Here is a 26,238-nt window from a genome sequence, read left to right on the forward strand (position 1 = left end):
TGACGCTGTAGCTACAACCCTACGCAGACCCTAACGCTATAGCCTGATGTGCACCTCCTCCTCCTCCTCCTCCTCCTCCTCCTTTCTCATCCATTGTTAAAAGCAAAGCAGGAAGTAGAAACAAAAATGAATCCGACTGGCATAAAAGACACAGCGCAGACTAGAGTTGTTACAGAGCGAGCCAGACTGACGAGGCACAAGTATAATTGGCTCGCACTGGCGTAGGTTACACCATCTATGTCCTGCAATACTTTAAATGAGCCTTAATGCGCAGTTTATGCTTCTGCATTAATTTGACGCAGTTGCTATGGCCACAGCCCAAACCCTACACCCCGCTCCATCTCTCTATCAGTTTGGGGGTCCTTGGCCTGGAAAACGTTGAAGACCCCTGCCCCACGCAGACCCTGATGCTGTAGCCTGACGTGCACCTCCCCAGATCTGAGATTGGTCCGCTTGGTAGTAGCGTGTTTCCTCTTCACTATTTCCAGCTGCTTCTCCATCTCCTTAATTTTCAAATTGATTGTTTTGGATCAATAAAGATGGAACACATCGAGGAACGGTTAACTGAGGAGGTTCGGCGATGCAAACATTCGTACAACTCGTCTCGACTCGTCATTTGTCTGACTTTCGGCGAAGGTTTCAGTCCGCTTCCTGCTTGAAAGTGATTTGAAGCACACAGCGCTGACTAGTGTTTGGGTGGCGTTGTTACAGAGCGAGCCAGACTGACCAGCGCACAAGTATAACTGTCTCGCACCGGCGTAGGCTACGTACGTAGGTCACGGCGTCTATGTCCCGCAGAGGTATGAACCGTGCTTAAAGAGGTGGAACAGCGGAAAAGTTGTTGAGTTTACTAAATGTTTCCGTGTTTGACGTGGTGTCAAAATATTATGGCCGCAGACAGTTCACTGCTGTGATTTTAATTTATTTGAACATAATTCCAAGTAACTGGAAAACTGTAAATGTACATACAGACATGACAGAAAATCCTCCTGCAGGGGAGGAAAACAAAAATAAAAAAAAGTGGCACTGCAGGGGGAATATCCAAAGGGATCATGTAAAGTAGTCTTTATATTTTATTTGGCATCAGTCAGAACATCTTCATCCTAGCGTTTTATATAAAGAAACATGTGCATCCTGTATGATCTTGATTTTGTTTTACATTATAATTAATTTTTTTTTTTTTTATCACCATTGCCACAATCAATAAGAAATTGTAATTAATATAATTTCTACTGGTCTTTTCAGTGTCACATCTCGTTATATCTCACGGGGGCCTTCTGATTTATTATTTTTTTTTTTAATGTAATCCAGTTTATATTGTACATTATATTATTACATGTTTGTGCAATCATTCCTAACAATTTGTATGACGGGCGTCGCAGTCTGAGCTGTTGTTGAACGCAAATTAAAATATACTAGTACAGTAAGGACTTCACAGAGTAAATTCATTCAGTGCACCGCTTCTTCTTTGGATTTCTCTTCTTCCAGACTATCACTCTCGCCACTGAGTGTCACTAACACACCACCGCCAGAAAAGGAAGAACCACATGGCTGCAGGCCGTGAGAGTGGCGTGTTAGTGACATACAGTACATTAGTGCTGATAACAACCAGGAGCCTCCTCTGTCTGGAATTTTACATTCATTATTTTGGTAGAGCCCTTTTTGGTTTAGTTTATCTCTTTTACACAGACTGATTAAAAAAAAATAATAATATACCCTTAAAACCCCTCCCTGATTGGTTTAACAGATTCTTACAGTATAAAATGATTTCCTTATAAAGCAGTTTGTAAGGCACAAATGTAATCCTAACTTACATCCTTTTGATGATTCTTTTTTTTTTTGTTGTCAGCATTCATGTCATTCTTACAGCATGAGGAGGAAAACAGATTCAACTCCTACCCTGGAGTGACCTTTTAAGGGACACTTTGGAGCTTGTTGACGTGGAGGTATTATTTATTGTCCAGCCCCCCAAAAAATGTACCACAGCTCAATTTTTAGTCCTTCTCATTTCACCGCTCAGCCTCTCGTTTTCTCCAGCGTGCTCAGCCGCTGAGGGGCTGCAGGTCCACTCTGACCTTTTCCCCGCTGCTCATCATGCCGATGGTGGGGTAGAAGCCTCCCGCCGGTAAGGCCACCTCCCTCCGGCCCACCACCTTTCCATTCCGGGTGAAGAACACCTGTTCAAACACAGCGACGGGCGGGGCGATGACATGAATACTTGCACAGGCAGTTCGGAGAGTTCCTCGTTTTTATATTCTCACACTGTGACAGCATCTCACCATGACCTTCTGCCCCTCTAAATCTTCTCCCTCATCATCCTCCTCCTCCTCCTCGTCTTCATTGTTTGCATACAAATCATTCCGAACCTTGCTGGGCTTAGAAAACATATCAAGGTCCCAGTCATCTGCGTCATCTGAAAAAAAGAAGGACGAGAAAGGCCGTTAAGAGGCCGCACATGCCGAGGCACGGTGCTTCGAAAAATGTGGAAACAGTACAGTGACGCCGACCTCCACCGTCGAGGTTGAAGTCACGTGGAAACATGATCCCGCAGCCCATTATGTCCCCTTCGAAGCAGCGAGGCCCGAACGGGTCCCCGACGCCGCTGCCATGGAACAATTTCCCGTCATCTGCCAAGAACGACGGGGACGCTGATTAATGTTTTATTCCATGAACACAAGAGAGTGTGATGCACACTGATGTAACTATCAAAACACAAGAAAACATCTGCTACTTGTCAACAGTGACTGAACAGTGTAAACTAACGGACATCCGTTCAGTTTCTGAAGCGCTGACCCTGTTCAGCGGCTCATGCAGACAGACAAACACATTCCCACTCACTCCTACAGGCAATTTAGAGTTTACAGTTCACCTGATCGGCATGATTTAGACTGGGAGCGGAAATCAGAGCAACCAGACAAAAACACATGCAGACATAAAGGAAGAACATGCAACTAAGTATTAACCGAGAAGTTTATTGGAGACAATTTTCTGGCTGGCAGCTGTTAAGGAAAGCTACACAGAAATTAATTACAACCTTTTAAACATTACATTATTATTACTGATATGGTTACCACTGATGATTAAATCTGAACTACTGTACTCAGTCCTTTCAACCCATCTCAAAAAACATGCTGCAATTTGTCGTCGTTACCAGAGCAATTATTGCTGACTCAATGCTCTATTCTGCTACAGCATGTACGTACAAACGTTTACAAAGAGAACACATAGCTGACGCACCGTGATCACACATGACTCACCTGCATGGTAAGCTATGGACCCTCTGCTCCAGCCTGGATGTCTCTTCTTTGGGTAGTCCTGAAAATCAACAGAGAAATCAGCTGAACCAAACTTAAGAGACTACTTTGACTCTTCATATGAAGCTGAAGCTTTTGGGTGTCCAGAACTGGCTCTTTCCAGGCGATGGCTCGTCAAAGAGACAACCAGTGTTGTCATTAGTGAAGTCATCGTGTGTGTTATCCCACCGCATAAAATGCCGTACCAAACAATGTTTTACCGTAGCCAATTTAATTAGCTCAGAGTGCTCAAACCATAGACTGTATATAAATATGGACAATGCGGCGCCATCTTGCAAGTTTAGACCCAGAGTCCGCGTAGTACGATATCGATGCCCCGCCCACACTTCCTCCAGACTCACTCTCGTTTTCGTTTAATTAATACTACGATCCACTCTACCTCCACCAGTTACAAGGAAATGTTGGATTATACATTGTACTTTTTTTATTTATTTATTTTGTCCAACTCTCACAACCCCACGTGAATGTTTCACAGAGCAGTTGGCACGGCAACGTGAACTAAACTAAAACAAAGGGTTAGGGTTAGGGTTAGGGTTACTTAAAATGACTGAAACCATCCTTCAAAAAAAATTTATTTGACGTGTACTTTAATGTTTTTTAGTTTGGCCCAAGTCCCATCCACTAGCATGGGGAGGTGGAGCTTATGACCTATACTGCAGCCAGTCACCAGGGGGAGCTCTACTTGCTTTGGCTTCACTTTAGAGGAGCAGTTGTCCCCCTTTATGCAGTCTATGATCTGAACTCACTGATGACAAATGCGCAACTATTGACAGGAAACAGAAGGGGAAGCAGCAACTTGGAAGCAGCTGAAGTGACCCCAACGTGAAACAGAAGGCCCAAAGTTTGGGAACATTTCATACTTGAAACAATCGAGAAAACTGTTGTAAGCTGAACCTCGTGCACCATGGGACCACTTTAGCTATGCATGGACATTTGAAGAGGGAACACATTTTGGAAGATTCGTAAGCACCTTGGTAAAATAGTTAGCTCCCATGCTAGTAGCTAGCCTATTACTGTATGTGCAGACAGCGCGAGAATCGTTTATTTAAACAGTAATGTTGTAATTTTGTCTGAGAGTTCTGTTTGTAAAAGGAAAGAAAGAGCCATTGTTTTTTTTTATTTGCAATTTATAATCTGACTAGTCGCTGCAGTAGTCGATGGCTAACCGACTATCAAAATAGTCGTTAGCTGCAGCCCCAGTTAGTAATTTTCCAATAAATGGTCTATTTCCTGTAATAAAACATATCTCAAACTGAATTTACAGAGAAGTGTGTAGACTATCCTTTAGTATTAGTACTAATTACGCATCCGCAACTTGGCAATGGAGGGAGAAAGCATGAGAAGACGGGAAGGAATCCCACTTAGGGTGATAAGGTGCGTGGTGTGTAGAAAGAAGAGACAATGACAAGACTTTTCACTGAAGCAACAAAAGAGAAAAGGAATGCACCACAAACGATTATCAGCGATCTAATCAGCGATTGAGCAACTGATAACTATTAACCACTGAGAGAGGTCTTTGTTTAAATTATATGAAGCAAGAGTTAATGCTTCCCATCAGCAGACTGGTGTGTCTTTGTAGGAGATGACGGGGACGGAACGAAATCTCAGGAATGACCGTTTGATGGATTCTTAATGCCCCACCAAAACCGCAGAAAAAAACAATTCCTGGAAAATGATCAGCAATGACAAGAGCTCCATTTTCCATGCCATCTAACCTGAGGGAAAGGACATGCCCACACACAGTATCTAACAGCTGAGGAGCTCAACGTCAAAGTGTCTGCTGCAACACTAATCCATCACCTCCCAGCTATCCCAGCAGTGGTGCTCAATCAATTATCTGAGTCACACTTCATCTCATATCCGTCATTTAAATGACACAATGACTGCGCCCTCAGCAATTATTACATTGTTTTATTTATATTAAACAGGATGTGCACAGGGTTCATGATGATTTCACTTGGGGCCAACGGCACTTGGTTGCATATGTGATGTGTAAACATCCAACAAGTCCTCCCTCGGGCCCAGCTTATTTCCAAAATATGGACCATCACTTACCACTCTTAAATGATTAAATACCTCCCAAATTATTTTGAATATTAACCTGACATTGCTTAGCCCGAGGAGCTCCTGCATTCTGTTTTTCGCTTCCTTATCTATTTTATTTACCACGACTTATTAAATGGAAAGAGGAAGTAAAACGTACAGAAGAAGCAGATGAAAAAAAAACACAAAAAGACGTGTCGCCTCACAACTAACTTTCCGCAGCCTTCTAGTTAACTTGGTCGATGAACATGTAAACGGAACAACCCGCTTTCTGTGGAAAACCAGATGCGAGGGTAAAATGAGACAATATTTATTCTGTTGTTAGCTTTTCCTCTTTCGGTCATCCATCACTTAAGGCTGGAAACAGTGAGAGCAGCGGTGCATACGAGGGAGGCCGATGATGGGGTGTTGGATGGGTGAGGGGGGAAAGAGAAGTTTTCTTTACCGACAGATAACCGCCTGAGTGTGTGCTGTGTGTCAGTGACATGTGATCATTATCGTGATGACTAAAAGGTGGAGGCCCTTACCCTGCGTGCCAGCCCCAGGGCAATGTAGCACTTCTCTCCAGCATCTGTGATCTCGAGTTCGTAGTAGTGGAAGCGTGTGTTGAGAGGACGACGGGCCTGAGCCAAACCCACGTCCACGATTCTTACCCCTTTCCCCACGTACTCCAGCAGCTGTGGACATGAGAAACAAACAGGTTCTACTGTCACTTATAAATGAGCTATGAGAACATATTATTCATATGAAAAACAGCGCAAAAAAACATATAAAGCCTAAGGGGTTTTGAGCAAATTTTTTGTCTTTTGATTTATACTCTTAAATATCTGACTAGAACAAGTAATTTCAAAGCCTAAAATAAAAACTATGTGAGTAAAAGTCTTTCACTACACTAAGGTTGTGCTGATTAGAGATGGGATTTACGGCTCTTAAGAGGGAGCCAGATCTTGTGGAGCCGTTCCTTTCAAAGAGCCGTTCAAAAGGCCGGCTCATTTTGATTCATTTTCAAGATGCCAGCCTAGGCGTCTAACATTTTCGAGTCATGAAGCAGCAGACTTTATGCTCTCACGTTGCTTTCAGCAGATTAACAAATGTCGCTAATGTTCGACTGCTAATTTTCTGTGGAAATACGTCACTGGAGCTGGATGTACAGCACATACCGGCCTTCCCACCAGTGAAATTCGCCCTAATAAATGCCAGGTCTCTATCAAACAAGACCTTCATTCTCAATGACATTTTCACATCACTTTTTATTTGTGACTGAGACATGGCTTCCCCTTGATCTCTGCCCCCCCGAACTGCAGCTTCTTAAGTTCCCCAAGGACTACTGGTCGTGGAGGTGGTTTAGCCGCCGTTTTCATGAGGTGTTTTAAATGCAAATCCGTGCCCGTCAATGTGCCCTACTCCACTTTCGAGGTGCAACCGTTAAAGATTAATGTCACCGACCCTGTCCTGTGTGCATTGGTGTACAGGTCACCTAAAATCAAAAGTAATTTCATCCAAGAGTAATCTGATCTTCTTTCTTTTATGACCTGTCATTCTGATAGACTGTTAAAGGGGAACTACTGTTTTTTTACAACCTGGAACTTATTTCTGGCATAAAATATGATCATTTACTCACCCATATAACTTTTGTGTAATTGGCAGTCGTTTGTGAGATATTTAGATCTACGTATATCCATATAGTGGAGGTGACTGGGGCACCGAAACGCAGCCTCTAAATAACGCATTATCTGCCGGCTTGTTTACCTGTAATTTGCTACTGTTAGTTTTTTGCAACATGGCTGAAAATATTTCTGATTCTGAGGTTGTGGACGAACCATAGCAGAGAGAAACAAGCCGACCGTTGCAGGTGTGTGTGCCGCTCAGAGATGACATCATCCTGGTCAGAAGACATCATCCGGGGTCTGTAGGTCAATCTACAGACCCCGGATGATGATAACAGGTAACTCCAGACTCAACGGGGAACAGCACTAGCGTACGATAACAAAATATTGCGAATGAGTTTCACGGCAGATAATGTGTTATTGTGTGTTTCGGTGCCCCAGTCACTCCCACTATATGGATATACGCAGATCTAAATATCTTCAGACCGACTACAAATTACACAAAAGTTATATGGGTGAGTAAACGATCGTATTTTATGCCAGAAATAAGATCCAGGTTGTAAAAAAACAGTAGTTCCCCTTTAATCCTAGGTGATTTCAACATTCATGTCTGTTGCCCCTCTAGACCAGGGGTCTTCAACGTTTTCCAGGCCAAGGACCCCCAAACTGATGGAGAGATGGAGCGGGGACCCCCCTACTATGTATATGTGTATTTAAAGACATTTAAATTTATGGGGAAAAAAATTTGCGACTTTCCTGCAGTACCCCTTGTTGAAGAACTCTGCTCTAGACCAATTGGTCAATGAATTCTTATGCCTTGTGGACTCTTTTAATCTCATTCAATCAGTGTCGAGTGCAACACATTAGATCTGGCGTTATCATCCGATTTCTCTGTCTCCAACCTTGAAGTTGTTGATCTTGGTGTCTCTGACCATTTATTGATTGTATTTGAATCCGCATTATCCTGTCTCTCTCCGACCCCCTCCACAGCCATACTCTGGACTGTGTAGCTCCCTTAAAACTAAAGAGACACAAGGCCAATACTGCTGTTACCCCCTGGATGAATGACTTAACCCGTGCTCTTAGACGTGACTGTAGGAGGGCTGAGCGCAGATGGAGTAAAGACAATCTCCAGGTCGCATATGAGATTTTTAGACTGTTTAAAACTCTATCAGAGCTCTGTTAAGACAGGTAAGGCACAATATTATGCTGAATTAATTAATAAAAATGCCCATAGACGTCAAATATTATTCAGCACAATTAATTATTCCTGCCACTGCTGTTACTGCCACCCCTGTTACCACTACTGAGACTTGTGAGAAGTTTCTGAATTTCTTCATTAACAAAATTATAAATCTAACATCTCACCCCCAGATTCTGATCCTTCAGAGCCACTTCTTCCAGCTAGCCGCCCCCAGCAGTTTCACTCTGAGTCACCTTCACAGCTGCCTGAGTTTGTCTCTCACATGAAGCCCACTTATTGTCCCTCTTCAAGGATGTTTTCATCACAATCTGCCCCCTGATCCTGGCCGTGATTAATAGCTGTTTAACTAATGTTGTTGTCCCTGCCAGTTTTAAACATGCAACTGTACAACCGCTACTAAATACACCCCAATGACTACAATATCTACAGGCCCATTTTCCAAGTTACCTCTCATTTCAAAGATTCTGGAAAAAAGTTGTCTTCTCCCGAATCTCCTTACATCTGACCACCTTCAACATTTTTGATTGGGTTTTAGATCACTGCATAGCAACTAATCCGCTCTGCTGAAAGTACTGTTGATTCTGGTTCCTGCGTCATTCTAGTGCTACCTTCGACACGGCTGACCATGACATCCTTTTAAAGGGCTTAGAGGTCAATGTTGGTCTGCATGGATCAGTGCTAAAGTGGTTACATCCTATCTGAGACAGAACCTTCTCTGTAAAAAGAGGCAGCAGCTCTTCACCCCCTGCTCCCATCAAATGTGGTGTCCCTCAAGGGTCAATTTTAGGGCCTCCTCTTCTTTTTCTTTATATACACTTCCCCTTGGCTCTACCTTTAACAAATACAACATCCATTATCACTGCTATGCGGAGGACACATAGATTTACTTACCGTTTAAACCAGAATGCACCAGCTCACTTAAAAACCTCTTTCATTGTCTTAATGACACCAAATGCTGGATGGCAAGAAACTTCCTTCGGTTAAATGACGACAAGACTGAGGTAATTATATCTGGCCCTCCCAGCTATGTCAGTAATTTAAACATTTCATTGTGGCCCCTGTCAGCGAACCTGCACTCAGAAGTTAAAAATCCTGGTGTTTTCTTGGATTCCTCTCTGAATTTTAACAGAGCAAGTCAATTGTGTGGTGAAAGGATGTTTTTATCAGCTCAGAATCATCACCAAATTAAAGCTGTTTTCATCTCGGACGGACCTGGAAACAGTTATCCATGCACTTATGACCTCGTGGCTTGACTACTGCAACTTCTTATATACAGGGCTGACCCGCTCCACCCTTTCTCGGCTGCAACTAATACAAAATGCAGCTGCGAGACTGTTAACTGGCACAAAGAAAACATAACCACATCACTCCTGTTTGGGCCCAACTGCATTGGCTCGCTGTGAAGTACAGAGTTGATTTTAAAATGTTACCCTTTTTTTAAAGCCCTAAATGGTTTATCTCCACAATACATCTCTGACATGCTAATTCCATATTCTGCCCCCAGGTCACTAGGTTCATCCTCACAACAACTCCTCTCAGTCCCAAACTCTCGCCTTAAATCGAAAGGAGGCCGGGCTTTTTCAGTTGCCGCTCCAAACCTCTGAAATAGTCCTCTATCCCACGTTAAGTCCTGCTCCACTATCCACTGGTTTAAATCTCATTTAAAGTGCTACCTCTTGCTTTTAGTTCGGTCTGAGGTTGCCTTATGGTTAACTCTGTCTGGTCCATTTTAAACTGATTTTTATTGTTCTCCTATTGTATTTTACCCACTCTCTTACTGTACTTCTATTATTTTGGCTTTGGTTTGGTGCTTCATTGTTATTGTATTATACTGTGCATTACTGTTCCTCTGTATTATTGGGTTTCACCCTTCTTTACTTGTGTTACTATTACTTTAACATAATATGGTATTATCTCATAGTCCACAACAGCAGCTGCTGCTCAGCAAACATTTAAGGAGTCTGTTCTATATAAAGAGCTAAAGACCGTCCCCATTTCCAGTGTTTTTTCTGTTCTATTAACCTCCATAAGGGATGATGCACCACTTTCACGCTTTATTTAACAGTCTACAGGGGTACGCATTACAGTGACTTCCTGTAATTGCTTAAATCGATAAATCCACACAGGTGGTTGGACCTACGCCGCGTTCCGGTGCGTCAGCCGGATGGACAGAAAACGGTGGGAGAGCTTCATTATGACTACACTGCATTTCTCTGCTAGTGAAAACATGTCTGCTTTTGCATCAGCATGGCTACAGTCGTCTCGATCTCAGGTTGGTACAGACAGACGACGATGAGAGAACTGGCGTTACCCTAATAGGAACGACAGATAACAGGAAAGAGAAAAATAGGTTGCAACATCATGGAAATCTTCCTTTCTAGGGAATATGGGGCGGGATTTGACTCACCATTCCTGCAACGTACCATTTTGGTGCAAAACAGCACGGGGGCAATGAGGATGACGTGACTGTGTACTTTACGGAGCCGAAGAAAACAACACCGCCAAAATACATCCTTCTGAAGGACCTTAAAAAATGTTGTCAGGCTGTAATCGGATCATCCGACTGCATTAGTTCAAACTAAATAAAACCTCATATTACTAAAAATGGTCTCCATTTTGCCTGCTTGAAGTTTGAAGAGATACACTGCAGGACGCTTATTAAACTCAACAAGTGTCCCTTCTGTAGCATCAACGACATACTGCTAAGTCACTTGCTTGAATCCTACATTCGCTGGTTTTTAATCCGTTTATCCTTATTCAACATTTCCAGAGAATATGTGTGTTTTTTGTTTGTTTTTTATATAATTTACCTCAAGCGGTAAACAGCTGCTCAGGTGTTCTAACAGGAGGATAGTAAATCACTCACTCATGTATAAACAGCCCTGCCAGTTTGAGCTTATTTGTGGGCAATGTTGGATAAGATGACGTGTTATTCTTCATTATTATTTTCACCACTCTTGATAGGGAGTTCTTTCCCACCATTTTTACAGTACTGTCACAATCTCTTCTTTTTTTGCTGCAAAATCTGTCAGTTCTAGCTAAAAGAAATTCCTTGTGTAGGCTGCTGCTGCGAGGCTGGGTCAGTGGTATTCTGAGCGACAGGTAGCGGTGAGGATGTCTCACTCTGTATCTCACCTGCTGTGTCTTTGCACACAAATAGTAAGTGACATGAGACCAGAATAAGTGCCATTTCATTTTTGCCTCTACATATACATATGGAAAGCAAGTGCACTACGGCAAGTGGCACATTTAAGGTCTTGAATGTGCATTAATGTGCTACTAAAATGTGCTCATGTGTGGAAGGCCTCGGGTTTAATGAACGCTCTGAACTCTGAAATGTGTCCACACACACAAAAAAAAGAAAAGATGCAGAGCACATGATTACGAAATTGCAAATGACACTTTAAGCCATTAGTGCCACAAAACCTTGAAATTCCCAAGCATCACTCCTGCCCTCTTACCAATAGTCCTTGCCTTTTCCATGTCATACTAACAGATGCAGCACATGTGTTATTGAGTTATAGGGGAGTTTACAGTGTGGTTTGTGGCCCTGCACTCACTCAGGACAGATGTTTGCAGAAATAATGGATTAATTAGTGAGCTGGTTCCATGCATGTCTCTCTGATAGTGGTTCTCTGCGTATTAGCGGCTGAGTCAGACCCAAAAACTCCAGAACTGGCGTCACAGCGAGAGGTGGGGCTTCAGGTCAGTGAACATAAACATATGTCTGTGTTTTATCCTTATTTGTTTATATCAATTAAGTATTTAGCAACAGTTCATATTACCGTCAGAAGCAGACATGGGAAGTTTGTGTCAGGTCAAGATGAGAATCAGGCTGAAGAGGTCTGATAAGTTCACTTCTTTCCAATTCCACACAGACAGATTTTTCTCATTATCGAAACGAGAAGCCTTCAGCCATGGCTGATGTTGACTGAAGTGACTCACTTCAGGCAATTTATCAGACTTCGCTCAGCTCCATTAGGGCCCGCAAAACCTTAACACTCAAGAACCTACTGTGCCAGTTGCCTTGACGTCATGGAGTCGGGACCAGTCCTCTTCATGACTGTCCACTATCATCTGTCCATCATCAACCTCCTTCCACTCAGCGTTCAGGTCCAGCAGCACTTCTTCCCCTAAGGAGTGCATTCCTACCGCAGGGTAGAGACCATCAGGATGTGCTGGGACATCCACACTGCCGACCTGAGCACACATTCACATACGGTACGGTTCAAAGAAAAGCAGCAGGGATCTAAATTGAATAAAACCAGACAGATTCTCTTGTATAACTGTCCTGGTTGAAGACACTCTGGAGTACTTACTTCAGTACCATTTTTGGTAAAAAACACTGTCAACTGTCCGTCATCAGAGTCGAGGGATATTCCACAACCAATTCTGTCACCTCTGCAGCATTTTGGACCGAATTGCTGTCCCACTGTGTTGCCATTGTACAACCTTCACATAGAAAAAAAAAGAAGAAAAAGAAGTAGATGATATACACAGATCATTCATTTTCTGTAACTGCTTGTCCTCTGGAAGGTCGCGGGTGGACTGGAACCTGTCCCAGTTGTCTTTGACGAGAGGTGGCGTACACCCTGGACAGGTCTCTAGTCCATCACAGGGCTAACACTGAGGCCCCAGTCGGCCGATGGATTCAAACCAAGAACCTTCTTGCTGTGAGGCATCAGTGCTAACCACCACACCACTGTGCCGCCCATACACTGATCATCCGCAACATTAAAACCAATGGCAGGTGAAGGGAATAACATTAATAATCTTGTTGCAACACAATGTTCTGCTGACAAATCTGGTCCTGGCATTCATGTAGATGTTATTTAGACACCCACCTAAACATTGCTGCTGACCAGGCTACCCCACCCCATAGCAACGACACTCCCTAATGGCAGCAACCATCTCCAGCAGGACGGCACGGCCTTCCACGCCTCAAAAACGGTTTAGGAACATGAAGATTAGTCCAAGATGTTGACCTGGCTTCCAAACTCCCTAGATCCCAAACTGATTAAGTATCTGTGGGATGATCCACAGAGGCCCCTCCCCTCAACACATAGGTCCCAAAGACTCCCCTACCAACGTCCTAGTGCCAGACACGGTAGGACACCCCTAGAAGGAGGTAAAACCCATTGCGACCTAAATATTTATTGTGCTGCACTATGAATCCAAAAAGTCTTCAGTTCCAGTGAGAGACCTTAGCTGCATGTCAGATCTCACCGCTCACTATCATCATTAATTTTCATCTCTCTACTGTCAAATATCTAATGAAGGCACAAAATGCATATAAAATAACACAAATATAACAATCCAAAACTTTAAAATCACAGGTATGGCTTGATCTAATGCCTTCTGTGATGGCTGTGTGAACTGTTGGTGTCTTTCAGTTCTCAGAACGGCGTGACTTGTTTTGGGGAAGTGTCGAAGCGTAAATGATTTCACATCAATTTACAGTAGACACGTACAGGAAACCTTCACAAGGCAGACAACCAAACTGAAACTATAAATCCTGACGTAGATCATGTCAGTCTTGACATAAATGTAAACTTTGCCCAGTTTCTAAAACACAGTTAAAATCATTTAACTCTCACACTAACCAACAAAGCTCTTGGTAAAAGTAGTTCTGAAAGCCGAAGATCAAATATGCGAGTGAGCTCGGTCGGGCTGTTCTAAATTCATTCATAAAGGAACAAGTGCTTTTATTTTGGGTTTGTCAGTCATGAGTGCTCCTACGTGTTGTATGACCTTAAGTTGAATAAGAAGTACAATAATCTGCTTCCTAACTGTGTCGTGCAGGTCAGCATATCGTCTTCACATACTTGCCATCATCAGCATGAAAAGCCACAGAGTGAGGGAGCCAGCCGGGCTGATGGTCCAGTTTGTAGTAGTGAGGCACCAAACCGACAGCAATCATTCCCCTCACTCCTGTATCGACGATGGTCACCTGAAAAAAAAGACCAAGGTCACCACTGTCGTCAAGAAGCAAGAGAAAAAAAAAAAAAAACATCCCTCCAGTTAAGTTGGTTAAATGTCAACCTAGAATTTAACTCTGGGTTTACCAATGAGTCATGAACGTTCACACTGTGCTACTGCGTAAGCAATGACACAAGAGTCTACTAGTAGCAGCTGGGACAAGCTGTGCAGACACAACAGTGCTTTGAGCTAAATGCTAATACTAGCACATCAACGTGTCCAAAAACTACAATTCCTTGAATGGTGTCATGTTCACACTCATAGTCGTCCGTGTTAAAATGCCAAACTTTAAAGCAGAAATTGTTTACAGACTGGTCTGTAGAGGCAGTTTCCTCAATCAGGACGGCTGCATAGGGAATGCATTTTTATATGACTTGTCTGTTTAAATTATTCATTCATTCATTCATCTTCTGTAACCGCTTGTCCTATGAAGGGTCGCGGAGGGGGCTGGAGCCTGTCCCAGGTGTCATCGGGCGAGAGGCGGGGTACAACCTGGACAGGTCTCCAGTCTATCACAGGGCTAACACAGAGAGACAGACAACCATTCACACGCACACCTACGGCCAATTTAGAATCACCAATTAACCTAACGAGCATGTCTTTGGATGGTGGGAGGAAGCTGGAGAGAACCCATGCAGACACAGAGAGAACAGGCAAACTCCACACAGAAAGAAAGGCCCCAGTTGGCTCATGGATTCGAACCCGGAACCTTCTTGCTGTGAGGCATCAGTGCTAACCACTACTCCACTATGCTGCTGTTTAAATTACATTAAAGTAAAAAAAACAAAACATATGCATAATTTAGGGCGTGGCTAATTTGAGTGACAGGCGGCTGCTCTCACATGGGGGGTGGCGCCGTCCACCACGACTCATGCGCCACTGCTTTATACTTTTTTATTTATTTTTTTAAATTAGCCAGGAGTTACTGTAGGTGGAGTCAGGCACTGCCAAGATGGCGACGGCAGAAGCCACCACACTGAGCTTCAGTAATCCTATGGGCAGTGTTGTGCAAGTTCACACCAAACAAGAACTAGTTCAAAGTTCAGTTCACACAGATAAACGTGAACTAGTTTATGTTTATGGTTCACATTTTTAATTTTTAATTTTGAACCAAGTTCATAGACTCCAAAATGAACAGTTTGCGTTCATTTTCTCAAATTTTTATTTTTCTAATCGAGCTATCCTTGTTCGATGGAATCTCTGACTGACCTGCACATCCATCCCCAGACCGTGATATGGTTTCCGCCAGGATCTGTGCTGCTTTTTTGAATAACCATTGACCATTGACCAGGAAAAAACTCAACTGTTTGGGTGGATCAGCTGTCTCTGCGGTGCCAGAGGCGGCTTCTCTTTCAGCTGCACCAGCCATGCTGTACGTCGTACATCGCACGTCGGCGCAACAGCGGTCGTAAAACTTTTTTTTCTTTTTCTTCCTGAACGGGGGTGAACGTCGTTATTTCCCTCCAGATTGAGCGAAACTCACGTCTACGCTCACAGTTCAATGAACTTTGAACACCGTTTATTGAACACGTTCATGCACAACACTGCCCATGGGTGTCATTACAGAGGGTAGGTTTATACTGTCTTCGTATAAAGTCAGTGGTTGCCCTTATCTTTGCGTGTTAGTATGCAGCATTAAAATAACTTACGGGAATGTCATTGCAGGTATTAAGTTATAAATGAAAGAATCTGGACTAAATAAATGATGGCACAGGTGCCAGAGGATCATCAAAGTCTGAAGGATCCCTTTTCTGCAGACTGTGGAATCCATCTAATACATGTTAATAAGATATTTCATTTAAAGTGGTGGTCTGTGGTCTGTCATGTACAAAATGGAAGCAAACTCACACAAGATCAACAGAGACGCTTCTAAAGGACCCACTTGAGCGTTGCAGGTTTTATTTACCAGAAAGGCTCCTCCTCCGGCCTCAACCCCCAGCTTTTCATGACATTTCGTTTTGAGTCGCCGCGGCTTCTTTTTTCACTTTTCCAAATTGGAAGTCGAATTTCCAAGCCGACTTGAGAGTATATAGCATCTCTTTGTCCACCCTGACCATGATGGTTCAAAGTGAGAAGGCTTAAGTAAAAGTCTGGCTTGCATCACTGTTATCATAACTGAATACTGACCATATGACATCATCCTCTGGGAGCCCTACATGGATAAAATGCAATCGGAGCACTGCTGGCAAATGCAGGGCAAGGAGAAGAGGAAACTTTTAAAGGTCTTTCCCATGACCTCAGCACTGGTTTCCTCAGAGTAAGAACGTGTCTCTTTTTTTTTTTTTTCTCTCTCATTGCAAAACACGTACACAAATCTTGAAATCTACAATCAAATCTACAATTGGGATTCACTCAACAGTCATTGCTTCGCTCACATTTACGCAAGCGATCTCCTTCCTCCACCTACGTGACTCCCACAAAGTGAGTCACAAGGATGAAGAGCGCTAAAGTTTAAGGTTGATGGGTTTAGCTGCCATTTCCCTACACGTCAGAGGAGGCAGGATGTTAGGCAAACATGGTTTATTCAGAAACAGTCAGTGGTCTGGGATGTTTGCACAGTACAGTACATTAGCAGTGACCGTGAAATAAACATGATCTGTAGTGAGCTGAAACTTATTTGGACGTATTAAACCATTTCAGTCATCGGATCAAGAGCACGGCTAAAACTTGACTAGGCACAAATCTTCGTGTCTAGAGGCTATAAACGAGGGGTTTCTTCCTTTTTATTAAATATACATACAGTACCAGCCCAACATGTGGATAAACAACGTTTTGCTGGCTGTTTGTTGCAGCAGTTTCCAAAAAAAGGATCAGAAACTCATGAGCCAAAGATAGCAGAGCTTCTGGAGCGTTTCATTGGATGCAAAATTAGTACTCGAGTGCACGATGAGTCATCACCATTTTAAAATACTTTTACAGAAAATTATTCTAAAATATCTTTGATAATACCCACAAAACAACTTGTGTTTGTCACTTCTGGGCTAGATACTGTGGCATACACAGCGATCAGCCATAACTTTATAACCACTGACAGGAGAAGTAAATGACATCGACCATCTTGTGATAATTCAGTGTTCTGCTGGGAAACTTTTGGACCTGGCATTCATTCGTGTGGATGTTACTTAGACATGTGACAATCACCTAGACCAGACCAGGCACCCCCACCCCATAGCAATGACACTCCTTGATGGCAGCAGCCATCCTCAGCAGGAACAACTAAAAAAAACCTGAAGAACAGCACAAGGTGTTGACCTGGCCTCCAAATTCACTCGATCTCAAATTGATCAAGTATCTGTGGGATGATCCACAGAGGCCCCTCCCCTCAAAGGTCCCCGACTAGCAACACCGGGTTCCCAGACAACACAGGACACCCTCAGAAGGTCCACGCCCATTCTTTGATGAGTCACAACTGTTTTGGAGGCACAAGGGAGACCTACACAATATTAGGAAGGTGGTTTTAATGTTACGGCTGATTGTTGTATGTGATACACAGCGCAAGAGATTATATAAAAACACACCCATGCTGGCTTAGTTACCTAACCCCGAACAGTCTGTCTCCAGCAGCAACAGATGATGGTAAGTGATAAGTGTGAAACCTGTTTTGTCAGAATGTGTGCAGGGTCCTGACAGCGACTATGGAGGGTGAAGCTCAAAACACCTTTTGTACGAATTGCATCACTTTGGTTTCTGCAGAAAAAGATCCTTTTGACGCTTACAGAGGCTGTTTGTCCCAGAGTAAATATCCCAAATATCCCACTTGGCTCTGATCCACAGATATGTAGTGATACCTTTTGAATGCATGAAGGGGCAACAGTATATTTTTTGTTATCCCTAGCTACTAAACAGACTGAACAGTGACTGAACATCCAGGTTGTTCAAAACACCATGTACAGTGTGGTTTGAATTACCTGCTTAGCATGCACACAAACATCTGTTGTGTGATTCTGGTATATATACGTGTGATGTGAAAAATCTGCTCTGGCTCCAATGATTTCTACACTTGCCAAGTAATTCCTATTTCCAAGCTGAATCATCCTTGTTGCTCATATGGACTTTATTCCTCTGAGAGGTGAGGATTTCTTTTGTATTATGACGCAGATGCAGTCAAAAAATGGTGACCTGCCAAGCCTCGCCTTATCAAGCCCGAATGAAGGTAGCGCCCCACATCCAGACACAATTACATTTACGCAACACGCTTGACTGCTCAACTTCAATGTTCAAGTATAAGAAATGACCTTTTGAAATGACTTGTTTTCACCAATCACATGGTGAACTTGAATCACCGCTGACAGTTTTTAAACATGCCGCATGTTATTTTGTCTAACGCTGTTTATCCGAGCCGTGCTTTCGGTTATTTCCAGCTTTGGGCGGCTCCACCATTTCTACTGCGCACCTCATCAATACCGCACAGAGCGATTTGTCTGACCACCTGGCATCGTTCGTCGCACTTTTGTGAACAAGTCACACATTCAGATCTGTTATAACAAGTGCGCTGTGTGGAAATGGGGCCATGGCCTACTTCTCAGCAGCACACTACAAACGCAGCCCATAAAAGTCAGCTTGACCATTTACTTACTTATCCGTTTGTCTAAAGGAGATAGTGTGAAAACATTCCTGAGCGGCTGATCAGATTAGAAAAGTGATGAACTGTCAGAACTGGGTCCAGCTGACGTCTGCTGAGAATTGCTGAAAACCTACTGCACAGTTGCCACCACCTGTATAAGTAACTAGCTCACATTTCAGTTTTTGTGCAAATTTTAAGACGTATTCACTCCAAGACATTATGATCATGTAAGTGAAATTAATATCCCTAAAAAACACAAGCGAAGCTTTAAAAGATGGTCACTTGTGTGTTAAAACGACAGCAGCGATCAAGTCTTACTTCAAAATAGCGGTTTATTTTCGACAGAGGCCGGGCCGCCACAAAACAGCCGACTTCATCCGAATTCCCGAGATACCTAAAAACAGAACAGAAAAGGAAAAAGAAAGAACTTAAAACATAATCGTCCCTTTAGGCAAACGATTCGCAACGCAGGACTTGTGGCTCAAGTCAGTTTCCTCACTTCCACGTTACCTGAGTTTCTCCCCGTCTCTCAGCATCAACCTGAAACGCTCCGGGTAACGCACCGCCATCGCGTCATGCATCCTCCGTATTCGCCTCATCCGCCTTATAACTTGACGTTGAAGGTTTCTGTCGTCCATGTCTGACAATCATCACAATCTGGGACACGGGGAGCACATCAGAGAGAAGACGGCCCGATTTAAATGATTACAGTTACTTTGAATGCATCGAATTAAGACTTTAACAGCACAGTTTAGCATTTAGCATGTGACTATTTAGAGATTTAGTAGTCTGGAGAGAGCAGTCAACAGTGGCTTAAACTGTCTTAGACGCTAAGGGTTTATTTAGTACATACTCTTTATCTTTAAGTGCATCATTTTCTACAGTGGCATGCAAATATCTGGGAACTCCTAATCAAAAAATTCCCTTACTGCAAACAGAGAAGTGAGTCAACAAAGGTGACACATCTCTGTGATACTTACAGCAAGATCACGGTTTTTTATTTCCACTTTTGACAGTTTCAAAATAACAAAAATTGTAAATGGTTTCCAGCAAACTGCACCACCCCCTCTTGACAGCTATCACATCCAGCCAAGTGTCTCTTATGTTTGTCTGTTCTTTCTGGCACACTTCTAGCTCTTCTCGCACACACTGCTGCTCTTTTGAGGTCTACTTCCTGTTACGGAAACGCAGAGGCAGCGCGAGCGTCTTTGGGTGGTGCACGGGCTTGTCCACACCCAAGAAGGTGTGCGATACGAGGGTATGCCTGAGGACTCACGCCACGCTTTTTCCCGTGCTGTGGTCTTTGTATAAAACCTTTAGGGTTATGGTCTTAGCTGCTGTATACGTCGCAGGCAAAGGAGCCCAGTCGTAACATACTAAAATAGCGGTAAAGTAAATAGGAGGAAAAATTAAGCCACAGTTCAGTGAATTTCCATTTGATGTGAACTTATAAGTGAGTCAGTCCTCGTAGACATGTTGAAATATTCAACCATGCAGCTTATACGTGAGTCAGTTCTGACAGATTTTCCTGTTGAAATATTTAACCGTAGAGCAGAATTATGTTAACAGCCTGGTACAAAAGTGTTTTGGATGTCTATTTAAAAAGCTAATACGCAAGACAGAGGATTTTTATATAACTAAAATGTATAAATTATATCAAGGCTTAACAATATGTATAATTAAGGGCATAACCAGTGGAAGGGTGAGTGTCTCACGTCCCCGCCTCAGCTCTATTCACTCTCTACTTTTTGCCCATTTTTAAATAAGCCAGGAGTGAAGCATTGGCAAGATGGCGTCGGCCGGCATCGCTGGCTTTGAGCTTCAAAACAGCTCTGGAGAAATCCTACAGGTGTCGCCGTCATAAGCATGGGTTCGTCCGTACTTATATGACAAGCACCGGGTAAGTAAGTGGAGGCCAGAGACTATGGTTCATAAAAATAAAGATCTCTTAGTTTCTTAAAGGACTTTACGGTTTCTTGAATAAATTTCAAACAGAGGAAACATTCATTCATTCATTCATTCATTCATCTTCTGTAACCGCTTGTTCCTGTGAAGAGTCGCAGGGTCTGCTGGAGCCTATCCCAGCTGTCATTGGGCGAGAGGCGGGGTACACCCTGGACAGGTCTCCAGTCTATCTCAGGGCTAACACAGAGAGACAGACAACCATTCACACTCACACCTACGGCCAATTTAGAATCACCAATGAACCTAACGAGCATGTCTTTGGACGGTGGGAGGAAGCCGGAGTAGCTGGAGAGACCCAGACACAGGGAGAACATGGAAACTCCACACAGAAAGGCCCAGTAGGTCCATGGATTCGAACCCGGGACCTTCTCGCTGTGAGGCATCAAACAGAGGAAACAACTAACTGAAAATGCGTCTTCTTCTAGTCTCCTGCTTTGTGGTCATCCGGTAGACGGTTGCTCAGAGGAGGCCGTGGCTGACTGGCGGAACAAGGTTCATGGAGACCAAGAGTGTAGAAAAGTTTGATATTTGCACCAGTCGGCTTTTCCTAACAAAGACTGTGAACAAACAAATATTCATGAGCGTTATCTCAAGTACTTTTTATTTGTGCATTGTGGTTTTTTAATTCTAAATTCAATTCAAAACATGTTTGCTCCTCTCTACGCTTTTTGGAAACTACGTAATCTTACCATACAATTCACGCTAACAAAAACCTCGACTGAACTTTTGCACCCCCCTGCAGCATCACTCAAATCAAAGGTGAGACAGGCAGGTAAGTCAACCGGAGTCTGATCTTCAAGGTTTGCGGTCACGGCTGACTCACAGATCACAAGCAGAGCAAGATCAGCAACTGTTAAATAATTCGATGTTAGCGCAGCCACGAAAGCTGTGCGCACAAAGAGGGGGCGGGGGAGGGCAGCAAAAATTTTGACCGCAACAGGATTGCCACCGTTGCCTGACAGCAACAACAACGACCTGGGACTGATCCCTGGGCCAAACCCTTCCTGACAGGAGTTTAATCCTACATTCCAAAGAAAAGCAAAGAGACATCACACTGCCAACAGGCCCGGACGTGAATCCCAGCCTTGTGATGCTCAGGTGTCCCAGGTGCTGAATTAGCTCTTCTGATAACCCACGTGTGCAGGAGCCTTTGTTTTCCTTAACTACTGAAATATCTTAACTCAGCACCTTAATGGTGTAAGCCTGAAAGTAAATTTCACCAGTGATTATTCCACAGATTATTTTATTAAATTATCATTAAGCTTCTGAAATGCTTATATTTTATATTACCAGTTCCCTCACCTTCCAGGTAACTTAATTAATTTGCCTGCTTTTCCCCTAAATAACAAGACAAAATGTGTGAACGAACAAAACAAATCTGTTGAACTTTCTAATACTAGAACTTATATAGAAGATAGTATTAATTATCTGCTATATATACTTATAATTAATCATGTATTATATATATATATATATATATATATATATGTTTTTAAATTTCGTGTTATGTAATCAAAGCAAGGGTGAGTCATGTGAAAGCACCTTTTCCTTCACAGTCTGTCTTTTCCTCATTCAAATTCAGTATAAAAGTATGTTGTTGTCTGGGACTGAGTGGGGGATTACTCACGAGGAGTGATTAAACAAAAATAAATAAATAAATAAATAAAAAAGTCACGTTTAATTAATTAAATTAAAACGTTGTCTGTTCCTCTTAAAAATTAACACTAAAAGAAAAACGTGTGGGGCTTTCTCTGCGGCGATATAAAAATCCGAGTTAAATATAACTATAACTATGTAATAACTATAAATATAAATTGTTGATTCAATTCAAAATAAATAAATAAATAATTTCTGTATTCGTTGCGCGTCAACTCAAGTCGATTTACCAATTTACGAGCGTACCGCGAACGCAGCATCGCATTTCCCAAACTACCAGTTGCCGGCGAGCTGTTTTCAAGCGTTACAACACCGACGCGCTCTGTGGCTGTTTATGTCACGTAAACATGAATATAACTCGGGTTATACACACACTAGTCAAAGCCGCGCACTCTTACATTGATTCCTTACTGTTTTACAACTCGTAACGCCTCGTCCTTCGGGTTTTCTTCCAGTTTTAAGGAGGTGAAGTCTGTCACTTTAGGTCCAGCCTGCGATACCGGAAGTCCCGCCTCCTCGGCCAATCAGATGTCAGGATAAATACGGAGTCAATACTTTAACCTGCGCAGTGCCGTGTTTATTTTTTACATCTGTTTTACATTAGAAATAAAAGCATCTGCTTCCTGAAAAAGTCTGAACAAGAAGAAGCAGTGATACGTTATCTTTGAATTGTATTTTATTCTATTTTTTATTTTAATAAATGAAATTAAAAATGTGTGTTTTACTTTCACTTTACACATATGATGTAGTGTTTTGTTTTACTTGTGGAAAGGCCGGATGTTCTGCTAAGAGAGGGCAAAACAAACAAAACAAAGGAGGATGCTCTAGTTCTGATTCCCTTGAAGCCCTTTCCTTTGGGACATCTGTAAAGAAAAAAAGAAAGACGTGCCACTGCCTCTGTGACAGTACCCAGCAATTTCTTTGTTAATTGTTTGGTCTATAAAATGTCAATATACAGCCTCTTAGACCCGAAGCTGACTTTTTTTCAGTCCGAGCAACAACCTAAAACCTAACTTATAAGTTAATTTGCCGTTATATTAACCAGAGGAACAAGTCAGAACTGGAAAAAAAGTAGTTTTTTTCTTGATATATTACTTAATGATATGTCTCATATGACCCCACGGTGGGGAAATGTGCATTTAATCCATCTTTTCAAACACACAGAGAGTAAGTAGTGAGCCATCCCATGCAGCACCCAGAGAGGGGTTTGCGTGGCCGATACCAGTAGCCCTGCACTCCCAAGTCTTCTACTTTGGAAGTGACTCACCCACTGGTCTGGGCGGGATTTACAGGGTGGGACTTTCTGCTCTTGGCTATTAATGTCTTAGTCATCTCGCAGTCGGCCCTCTTTCTCTCACTGTCAGCCGTTTCCTCCTCGATGTCTAGCCCTGCAGCCTCAGACTCCGGCTGCGAGAGCAAGTGTTTGTTTAGCGGTTGCTATTTAAAGAAAAGTCATGGCAGTGTCAAACACAGATGAACAGGATGGGAGTAATTAACTGTTCTCTTATTAATTGAACTGAATACAGTAGCTTTAATTGTACTAGGTTTTTTTTTTTTTTTAATAGTTTCTTATCCTATAATGTTTAAAACATGTTTTAAACTCATTTCTACAGTAATATTAGTAATCCCAGCTGTGCAATATATTAAATGTGGTGGAGTAGAGGAAAATTATCCTTTTCTGGATCTTGTCTTTTCATTATTCAGTCTCATAACCGTGACCAGCTATGAGAGTAGCTTTAATATATTTATCATAAACAGATGACCTGTTATTTTAAACCAACAACAGTGCTTTTAACATTTTATTTATTCGCTGATCCACGATTGTTTGGTTGTATTCAAGCTCCACATCTGCACATAAATGAATCCCACTGAGTCCAAGGGGGGAGAGGCAGGGCGATGGAGTCCCAAACACTTCACTCACAATCCTGCGAGATTACAGGCAACAAATAGTATGAGCATGACAAGTCAAAAGGGGGTGTGCTCAGCTGTGTGGAAATAAGAGCGAAAGCTAAGTTTCTCCATCACATACCCTCCCATCATCAGTGGTTTAGACTCTTTAAAAGCTGCCCCCAGTCCTGTCTGTCAGCCTCATAATCTGTTTGTGCAGCCGGAGGGAACCATACCCACCTCTTGATAGACAGAGACTGCACACTCGGGAACTATATTTGAAACATGCAAACGTGGGAACAAAGTTAAGGATTCTTTATAGTAAACGTTTAACAAGCCTGCGCTCACAGAGGTCGGACCTGTTTGTTACTTTCAGTGCAAGATGTTTCTGTATTTAAACGTCCTGCTGCTTCTCCTCCTGGAAGCGGCTCAGTCGAGTCCACCGACCACAGCATCAAGAGGATGCGTCACCTGTAGGGCAAAGCCTTCGCAGGGTCAGCCGTCCACAGCTCTGCCTCTTGGAGAGTCGTGTGGCATCTACACTCCGAGCTGCGCCCCGGGTCTGCGCTGCGTACCTCAGGATGACGAGCCGAGGCCCCTCCGTGCCCTGGTGGAAGGAAGAGCAGTCTGCAGCAATGCCACCAGCATCAGCCCGACTAAACAGGTCCACACTCCAGGTAAGGTTCACACAACTCTTTAGATAGATAGATAGATAGATAGATAGATAGATAGATCACATAGTTGTATAAAAATATAACTATGTGTATGAATGAATGGATGCATGAATGAAGCAGAGGGAATGTGGCTTTTGGTATTCAGCACAGGTGAAGCCACACAAGTGAACATTCCCTTATTTATTTGTCTTCGTTTTTGCATTTTGACTAAATATATCACTCTTTATCTAACATGATTTTGTAATGAACACAGTAAAGAAGCAAAACTGTTTACAGACAATTGGTTTCTTTTGTTTTTTGTCATGATGCACGGGATGTAGTGAAAAACAATTAGAGTAGTTCTCAAAAATGCATGCAGTTAAATGTTTACAACATATTTGCATTTGCAAAAGTTCTATCTGTACTGACGTTATTTAAGAGCAACAGGGTTTACAGAATCACAAAGAAATCAGTGATCCATGTCAGATGTTCTTGTCTTTCTCTGACCCTAGACCCGACTCCTACTGAGGATCCAGATAAGGTAAATTTCTTCTCTGCCGCACTTCAGTGAAAGACAACAACATGGCTGAAATCAGTGCATGAGTCTTTTTATCTCTGTCTCCTCCTGCAGGGCCCGTGCAGTAGAATGCTGAATACAGTCATGAAAGCCCTCGATGCCCGTCTGGTCAAGCCAAACCAGGACATCTACATACCCAACTGTGACAGGAATGGGTTCTTCTTGAAGCAACAGGTGAGTCTGCAAATGTGATGATTTAGCCAGACTGTCCCCGCAGAGACTGGACGTGTCCGTTCTGTTTGCGCAGTGCTGGTCATCTCGAGGTACGCAGCGCAGAAGGTGTTGGTGCGTGGATCAGAACGGCAAGCAGGTCTCCGCGAAGCAGAAGGGTTGTTGAAATGCACCCAGGAGGTCGAGTGGATTAAAGATGAAGGAAGGAACTCCATGCAGACAGAGACTGAAGGAGCTGTGTCTCATATTTCATTCTCCATCAGGTGAACCTTTGTCGCCTTGCGCCCTCTGCTGAACATATTTAAACTGAACTGCTTTGATATCCTTTCACATCTGCATACATTAGTTATCTTGTTATGCTATTAACCAGTGGCGGCTTGTTAACAGGGGGCGCTAGGGCGTGTAGACACGGTAAACATAAATCACCTAATAAAACATAATTATGACATCTGTTTACTCATACAGTGTGTCTGGCTAATGGTTTTTCAGCATCCTCATTCCACATTGGTTTGATTTTGGTTTGTGTTTTTGTAAATACATAAGTTAAAAGTTTTTTACATAAGTTAAAAAAAAAAAAAAAAAAACATCCTTCCGGTTTTTAATAACACGTTGGACAGT

The 26,238-nt window shown here is 42.8% G+C and overlaps 2 protein-coding genes across 5 annotated transcripts; one reads left to right on the forward strand and one right to left on the reverse strand.

Moving 5' to 3' along the window:
* Positions 1 to 2,040: 2,040 nt before the first annotated feature.
* On the reverse strand, positions 2,041 to 22,827 carry LOC311486631 (SPRY domain-containing protein 3-like). 4 transcript variants are annotated; one of them, XM_084542553.1, is made up of 11 exons: positions 22,744 to 22,827; positions 19,222 to 19,368; positions 19,030 to 19,105; positions 13,994 to 14,118; positions 12,488 to 12,620; positions 12,183 to 12,368; positions 5,885 to 6,034; positions 3,258 to 3,315; positions 2,508 to 2,627; positions 2,280 to 2,413; positions 2,041 to 2,177 (listed from the first exon to the last, which is right to left on the reverse strand). In XM_084542553.1, exons 2-11 carry the CDS (start codon positions 19,347 to 19,349, stop codon positions 2,043 to 2,045), a joined length of 1,245 nt encoding a protein of 414 aa, XP_084398679.1. In that variant the 5' UTR covers positions 19,350 to 19,368; positions 22,744 to 22,827; the 3' UTR covers positions 2,041 to 2,042. The 4 variants fall into 4 exon arrangements, with proteins under 4 accessions (XP_084398679.1, XP_084398676.1, XP_084398677.1 ...); XM_084542550.1 differs by having other exon boundaries at positions 22,731 to 22,787; XM_084542551.1 differs by lacking the exon at positions 22,744 to 22,827 and adding an exon at positions 21,081 to 21,394.
* Positions 22,828 to 24,301: 1,474 nt separating this feature from the next.
* LOC311486287 (insulin-like growth factor-binding protein 6) lies at positions 24,302 to 26,154 on the forward strand. The gene is made up of 4 exons (XM_084542081.1): positions 24,302 to 24,896; positions 25,385 to 25,413; positions 25,504 to 25,623; positions 25,697 to 26,154. The coding sequence occupies exons 1-4, from the start codon at positions 24,602 to 24,604 to the stop codon at positions 25,784 to 25,786; spliced, it is 534 nt and encodes a 177-aa protein (XP_084398207.1). The 5' UTR covers positions 24,302 to 24,601; the 3' UTR covers positions 25,787 to 26,154.
* Positions 26,155 to 26,238: the final 84 nt, after the last annotated feature.

The sequence above is a fragment of the Chelon labrosus genome, assembly GCF_963514085.1.
Source record: "Chelon labrosus genome assembly, chromosome: 4".
NCBI classification, from domain to species: Eukaryota; Metazoa; Chordata; class Actinopteri; order Mugiliformes; family Mugilidae; genus Chelon; species Chelon labrosus.

Excerpts from the sequence above, each read along its gene's own strand:
- LOC311486631 (XM_084542553.1), bottom strand. The coding sequence starts at position 19,349 with ATGGACGACAGAAACCTTCAACGTCAAGTTATAAGGCGGATGAGGCGA. Across the intron at positions 19,106-19,221 it reads AGAGACGGGGAGAAACTCAG|GTATCTCGGGAATTCGGATG; the intron begins GTAACGTGGAAG and ends TTCTGTTTTTAG. Across the intron at positions 3,316-5,884 it reads CCCTGGGGCTGGCACGCAGG|GACTACCCAAAGAAGAGACA; the intron begins GTAAGGGCCTCC and ends GTTGATTTTCAG.
- LOC311486287 (XM_084542081.1), top strand. The coding sequence starts at position 24,602 with ATGTTTCTGTATTTAAACGTCCTGCTGCTTCTCCTCCTGGAAGCGGCT. Across the intron at positions 24,897-25,384 it reads TAAACAGGTCCACACTCCAG|ACCCGACTCCTACTGAGGAT; the intron begins GTAAGGTTCACA and ends CTCTGACCCTAG. Across the intron at positions 25,414-25,503 it reads CTACTGAGGATCCAGATAAG|GGCCCGTGCAGTAGAATGCT; the intron begins GTAAATTTCTTC and ends CTCCTCCTGCAG.